This window comes from Priapulus caudatus, unplaced genomic scaffold (genome assembly GCF_000485595.1).
Source record: "Priapulus caudatus unplaced genomic scaffold, Priapulus_caudatus-5.0.1 Scaffold819, whole genome shotgun sequence".
In the NCBI taxonomy this organism is placed as follows: domain Eukaryota; kingdom Metazoa; phylum Priapulida; class Priapulimorpha; order Priapulimorphida; family Priapulidae; genus Priapulus; species Priapulus caudatus.
The window spans coordinates 116,622-124,306 of record NW_014577880.1 but is presented as its reverse complement, the minus strand read 5'-3'; the positions used below and the strand labels follow the sequence as shown (position 1 = coordinate 124,306).

The following is a 7,685-nucleotide window of genomic DNA, read 5'->3' as shown; positions in this document are numbered from 1 at the left end:
GTCACATATATCTCACTAACGTCTAATGAACTATAGCTACTGATATATATCTACAGGTTGACGACACCGTGTACAATCCTAGGCGCGCGGAGCAGACGCTGCCAGACGGACTGTCTTTGTGGCGATCCAAGATCACCGGTGCCGGTCAGGGTATATGGACGGACATGGTCGTCCGCAAGGGCTCCATGTTTGGCCCTTATAAGGGAGAGATCAGGAAGATCACACAGAACGAAGCGCACGTCTCCGGTTACTGCTGGGCGGTAAGCACGCATCATTAAGTGTGACATGCTATATCTTACGCTGAGAGGTCTATGTCCCCCGGGGTACTGCCGGAACGTACCCTGGGTACGGTGGGGTATACCGGAACGTACCCTGGTACTATCTAATATACCGGAACGTACCCTGGTACTATTTAATATGCCGGACCGTACCTCGCCCACTCGACTAACGAGTCTAGGGAGTCGCCTACGCCTACTCCCTAACCTGAACCCTAATCCTAACCCTAACCATATCAAATATAGTGACCAGGGTACGGACCGTACCCAGGGTACGTTCCGGCAGTACCCTGGGGGAGATAGACCCTATGAGCATATCTTTACTATAAATTGGAGATTTTCTGTGTGTCCGGCTATACGTTTCCGCACCGTTCATGGGATCCCCTCCAAACTTGGTCAGGGAACATTCTACAGATCATGACACGTTGCATAGGTTATTTTTTCCAAAGTTTCATTTTTTTCACAGTCCATGCACGTTCAAAAACGTTGAAATAGTGGGAAATTTTTGAACCGAGCGCGGGGATCTACATGAAAATAAACCGCGCCACCTATCGGATCTTATATGAGTTAATATATTGTTTTAAAACTTTTAATAAACATTTTTTTTTTATAGAAATAAATATAAACATACACGGCAGTGGCAACTGGCAGTGTCTAGTTGACAGTGAGCAATCATTAGAAAATGAATTCACAAATTGTGTCACGTGATATTTATGCGGAGTCGAGGATCAATTCTTAAATCCGTTGTTTTTCGACAACTCACTGTTGTTTCAATTAGGAACAGTCGGAAAGCTTTGACATTTCCTCAAACATGTAATAGTTTGGCAGGCGGTCATGCTACCTCTCCAATGTTTCCCATTACACTAACCATGTCACACAATCTAGTGCAACCAAATCTGACAGTTTTTATAGTCTAGCTGCAGTGCTATAGCTTGTGTTTGGTAGCTTTTCATTAGTGTAAATACGTATGTATACAACAATCCGTTTCTTTGCTGCATATACCACGACGTAAAATGTCCGATATGTTGGTACAATTGGGCCGTGTGAAATCTATTATATTTAACTATATGTATAATAATTTATAAATTATTTACGTTACATTATAATGCTCGATCGTGTGCGAATTGCAGATGCGCCGTCGCGGGAAAGTGTCGCACTACGTCGACGCCGAGGACGGCGCGCGGGCGAACTGGATGCGATTCGTGAATTGCGCGCGAAACTATGAAGAACAGAACATGGTCGCGTTTCAGTTTCACGGCGGCATGTACTACAGGTGAGGTGCCGTAGCCATAGCTATATATATATATATAGATAGTTTATGCGAATTAGGACTGTCATCGATGCCCACCTCATCGATAAATCGCGATGGATTTGCATCCGATATCGAAATCGAAATAAATCGAAAAATAGCAATCCGATTTTTTATTTATTTTTTTCTAAAATGTAGCCAGCGAAGCATCGGTAGCATTTTTGACTATAGGTTGTAGCTATAGATAGATGGTTTATGCTGATGATAATAGTATCGATAATTTCTGTCATTGGGTTTTGTCCTGTCATTCGTGAATGGCTATATATATACCTACCAACATATTATTTCTTATTAAAATCAGATAAATTCTTCTAACCAATCTTTTCTAATTTTTTTATTCCTATAAACAGTCATGCTATTGATAAACAGCTGAAGTACAAATACTTATCATCTTATAATTATTTACATATAAATGTGTGTACAACAACAAATTATAAACTTATATGTGCGTGTTTCAGGACGTGTACAGACATCAGGACGGGCGCAGAACTGTTGGTTTATTACGGTGACAGCTACGCGGCGGAGCTCGGCATCGACAGAAGCAAAGCCTCCGCAGCAGCAGAGCAGCAGCAGCAGCAGCAGCAGCAGTACAAGCTGCACAACACTCACGCAGAAAGGAAGATTTGCAAATGCGATACATGTGAATACAGATGCACCGCCTACGGTGAACTCAGAAAACACATGCGCGCACACGCAGATGCGAAACGTGTGGATACAGGTGAGAAACGCTTGGAAACAGATGGGTATAGGTGTACTCGGGCAAGCTCTGTCCGTGATCAGATGCGCACTCACACAGGAGAGAAGCCGTTTGCGTGCGACACGTGCGGATACAGGTGTGCTCAGGCCAGTGATCTCCGTGATCACATGCGCACTCACACAGGAGAGAAGCCGTTTGCGTGCGACACGTGCGGATACAGGAGTGCTCATGCCAGTGATCTCCAGACACACATGCGCACTCACACAGGAGAGAAGCCGTTTGCGTGCGACACGTGTGGATACAGGAGTGCTCGTTCCAGTGATCTAAAAAAACACATGCGCACTCACACAGGAGAGAAGACCTAGCTAGTAAAGATAGCTGGAAATGTGCTGTGATATTTAATGCATTTGGTTGCGTGGTTTTTATTATAGAACCTGCGGCATCACAAAAACTGAACTGAAATAAACAAGGGGCGGATGACGCATGTAAGTAATAGAATGAGTATGAACAATAAATTTTGCCGGATTGACTGTAAAAAGTCTCCGTTCCCGTATCTAATTTGAGTGCATGCGAATTTACCGAGAAATTATTTTCTTATGTTTTTGACTCAATATGCTATCAACGGAGCACAGCTCACCTCTTAATGATATAGCCAGGCCCGCATGATGTTTAACATTTAATCCGCTATAATTGTTTAGTAATTGTATTTACAACGCATGTTGCGCAATGTCTCCACGATGAAATTAATTAGAAACTGATTATTCTGATGATTCTGATTATGTTTTTGTATTACATGACAATAGCATGCTCTGTTATAAATACGTCTGTCGGTTAACGTGGGTTATATGCATAGCAGGCTTTAATGTAGTCTAAACGCATCTAACCCGGTTGATTAGTATTTCTTGCGTAGATGCGGATTCCAATAAACTTCTACTGTAATTCAGCGACTTGGTTTTTCATGTAGGAAAAATCTATGTTATCGAATAAGTTGTTATTGTGCATAATAAAACGGCTAGACGTTTTAAATTTTCATCTGTTTAGGGCTGTTTAGAATCGCATGAAATCTGCTGTGATTGGGATTCCGTCGATTTTGCTGTGATTCCGCCATTTATTATAATAAAACGAGAATTGTTTATATCATTGTTAACATATCTTTATACATATCTCGACTGAGGGTAGATAATAGATATGATACATCATACATGTAGTATAAATCTGGGTTTACACTGGAAAAATCGACGAGATGATGAGTCTATCAGATGTTCAGTTGTTACGTTATCGATCGCGAGTCGGCAAACGTTTCACTATTTGACTCACAGCGTGCGCGCGGGGCGACGTGGATACGCATTTTTGCGCATATTATGTGTAAGCTGTATATTTTGCGGTGGTTTAATTTCCGCGAAGGCGATCCCGACCGCGAAAATAACACGCAAATAATTCATAATTCACCGACCGCAAAATTGTCCGTCAAGTCTGAATTCGCGAAAATATCTGTACGCGAAAAATATGGCGTATACAGTAATTCGCGCCAGTGTGGGGCCGATAGCAAAAACGCGCTCTCCCCCTGGGTGGAGTGGAGGGACACACCTCCTGATTGCTATTATCGGAGTGACTGAGTGGAAAAACTTGATCAACTCACTGACCAAAAACTGAGAAAATAGAACATAATATGTTCTAATCTCTCTACTAGTCGTTATATCTCCTTGTTGAGCGCTCATATTTTACGTTTACACTGCCGGCTGTCGGTCGATTAGTATAGAAAAGTTTATCAGCTCGTCACCCTTTTAGGAAAAAATTGATAGTGTAAACCCATCTCGACACTATTATATAATGCGCAAGTTAATCCACAAGCTAGTAGCGACAAGTATAATTGCCATCTATTACGAAGTTCTTTTATGGAGCGTACGTGCCTTACGTATTTATTATATATTAGTATCTTGTTAGTATGTGTGTACTGCAGTCATTTTCCATGTTTTCAATCAGGTCACACCGTCTATCAATAATACATAATATACACGCTCGCCATACGGTGGACTGGTATCTATTACAAGAATCACATGCGCACTCACACAGGAGAGAAGCCGTTTGCGTGCGACACGTGTGGATACAGGTGTGCTNTTTTTTTTTTTTTTTTTTGCTAAAATGTAGCCAGCGAAGCATCGGTAGCATTTTTGACTATAGGTTGTAGCTATAGATAGATAGTTTATGCTGATGATAATAGTCTCGATAATTTCTGTCATTGGGTTTTGTCCTGTCATTCATGAATGGCTATACCTACCAAAATATGATTTCTTATTAAAATCAGAAGACTGGGCTAGGGCCTCTTGGGTGATCAATTAAAATATCGATTTTACCGCCAAAATCTGGAATTCCTTTTAATATATGAATTTTTATTGATTTTTTAACTCATTGGTTGCACATTTCTTGCCAGATGTATTTTTTTAAACAGATAAATTCTTCTAATCTTTTACAATGTAATCTTACGTAATCTCTTCTACATTTTTTTATTCCTATAAATATTCATTCTATTGATAAACAGCTAAAGGATCAAAATATCAAAAAAAAAATAATAAATAATCGAATCAAAATAATTTGATACCAATGACAACCCTAATGCGAATGATAATATAGTCATTGGATTTTGTCCTGTCATTCATGAATGGCTATACCTACAAAAATATGATTTCTTATTAAAATCAGATAAATTCTTCTAACCAATCTTTTTTAATTTTGTTATTCGTATAAACAGTCGTGCTATTGAAAAACAGCTAAAGTACAAATACTTATCATCTTATAATTATTTACATATAAATGTGTACAACAACAAATTATAAAATTATATGCGTTTCAGGACGTGTACAGATATCAGGACGGGCGCAGAACTGTTGGTTTATTACGGTGACAGCTACGCGGCTGAGCTCGGCATCGACAGAAGCAAAGCCTCAGAGCAGCAGGAGTACAAGCACACTCACACAGAAAGGAAGATTTGCAAGTGTGATACATGTGAATACAGATGCACCGGCTACGGTGAACTCAAAAAACACATGCGCACACACGCAGATGCGAAACATGTGGATACAGGTGAGAAACGCTTGGAAACAGATGGGTATAGGTGTACTCAGGCAAGTTCTCTCCGTGATCACATGCGCACTCACACAGGAGAGAAGCCGTTTGCGTGCGACACGTGCGGATACAGGAGTGCTCACGCCAGGCATCTCCAGAGACACATGCGCACTCACACAGGAGAGAAGCCGTTTGCGTGCGACACGTGCGGGTACAGGAGTGCTCGTTCCAGTTCTCTCCTGAGACACATGCGCACTCACACAGGAGAGAAGCCGTTTGCGTGCGACACGTGCGGATACAGGAGTGCTCACGCCCATCATCTCCAGAGACACATGCGCACCCACACAGGAGAGAAGCCGTTTGTGTGTGACACGTGCGGATACAGGAGTGCTCATGCCTGTAATCTCCAGACACACATGCGCACTCACACAGGGGAGAAGCCGTTTGCGTGCGACACGTGCGGATTCAGGAGTGCTCATGCCCATTCTCTCCGTGATCACATGCGCACTCACACAGGAGAGAAGCCGTTTGCGTGCGACACGTGCGAATACAGGAGTGCTCACGCCCGTTCTCTCCGTGATCACATGCGCACTCACACAGGCGAGAAGCCGTTTGCGTGCGACACGTGTGGATACAGGAGTGCTTCAGGCGAGAAGCCGTTTGCGTGCGACACGTGTGGATACAGGAGTGCTAAGGCCAGTGATCTCCAGACACACATGCGCGCTCACACAGGCGAGAAGCCGTTTGCGTGCGACACGTGTGGATACAGGAGTGCTAAGGCCAGTGATCTCCAGACACACATGCGCAATCACACAGGAGAAAAGCCGTTTGCGTGCGACACGTGTGGATACAGGAGTGCTCAGGCCGGTCATCTCCGTGATCACATGCGCACTCACACAGGCAAGAAGCCGTTTGCGTGCGACACGTGCGGATACAGGAGTGCTCAGGCCCGTTCTCTCAGTGATCACATGCGCACTCACACAGGAGAAAGGCCGTTTGCGTGTGACATGTGCGGATACAGGAGTGCTCGTTCCAGTGATCTAAAAAAACACATGCGTACTCATACAGGAGAGAAGACCTAGCTAGTAAAGATAGCTGGAAATGTGCTGTGATATTTAATGGATTTGGAAGTGTTTTTTATTATAAAACCTGCGGCATCACAAAAACTGAGCTGAAATAAACAAGGGGCTGTTAACGCATGTAAGTAAGTAATAGAATGAGTATGAACAATAAATTTTGCCTGAGTGACTGTAAAAAGTGCAAAAATATATTTATTATTAATGTAAGTCTCCGTTCCCGTATCTAATTTGAGTGCATGCGATCATTTTCTTATGTTTTTGATTCAATATGCTATCAACGGAGCACAGCTCTACTTAGCTCTAGTACTAGAGCTAAGCTCTACTATGATATGGCCAGGTCCGCATGCTGTTTAACATTTAATCTGCTATAATTGTTTAGTAATTGTATTTACAACGCATGTTGCGCAATGTCTGCACGATGAAATTAATCCGAAACTGATTATTCTGATTATGTTTTTGTATTACACGACAATAGCATGCTCTGTTATAAATACGTTTGTCGGTTAACGTGGGTTATATGCATAGCAGGCTTTATTGTAGTCTAAACGCATTTAACATGGTTGATTAGTATTTCTTGCGTAGATGCGGATTCCAATGAACTTCTACTGTAATTCAGCGACTTGGTTTTTCATGTATGAAAAATCCATGTTAGCGAATAAAAACTTGTAATTGTGCATAATAAAACGGCTAGACGTTTTAAATTTTCATCTGTTTAGAATCGCATGAAATCTGCTTTGATTGGGATTCCGTCGATTTTGCTGTGATTCCGCGCCATGTATTATAATAAAACGAGAATTGTTTATATCATTGTTAACACATCTTCATACATATCTCGACTGAGGGTAGATATGATAGTATAAATCTGTGTTTACACTAGAAAAATGGACGAGATGATGAGGCTATCAGATGTTCAAAGTTTTTACGTTATCGACCGCGAGTCGGCAAACGTTTCAACATTTGACTCGCCGCGTGCGCGCGGGGCGACGTCGACACGCATTTTTGCGAATATTATGTGTAAGCTGTATATTTTGCGGTGGTTTCATTTCCGCGAAGGCGATCCCGACCGCGAAAATAACAAGAGCCGCAGAGCGTCTGGGCTCATCTGAGGTCTGTTGCTACGATTATAAACGTAAAATTTCAGTCGTGCGTAGTACCACATTTGTTAGGCGCAGATATGCAGACACGCAGTTGCGTACACATCATTGTTAGGACACGCCCACTATCGCAGATGGAGGGTAGGGGGAGGGTGGGGGGAGGGGGTG

General features: G+C 42.4%; 1 protein-coding gene across 1 annotated transcript in view; it reads left to right on the top strand.

Moving 5' to 3' along the window:
• Nucleotides 1-7,685, top strand: part of LOC106813752 (histone-lysine N-methyltransferase PRDM9-like) — a 37,909-nt gene that overhangs the window by 7,315 nt on the left and 22,909 nt on the right. The window contains exons 7-10 of the mRNA XM_014817972.1: nucleotides 57-260; nucleotides 1,406-1,548; nucleotides 2,043-2,645; nucleotides 5,118-6,123. Of these exons, the coding sequence (XP_014673458.1) occupies nucleotides 57-260; nucleotides 1,406-1,548; nucleotides 2,043-2,645; nucleotides 5,118-6,123 (1,956 nt within the window). The remainder of the gene's footprint in view (nucleotides 1-56; nucleotides 261-1,405; nucleotides 1,549-2,042; nucleotides 2,646-5,117; nucleotides 6,124-7,685) is intronic.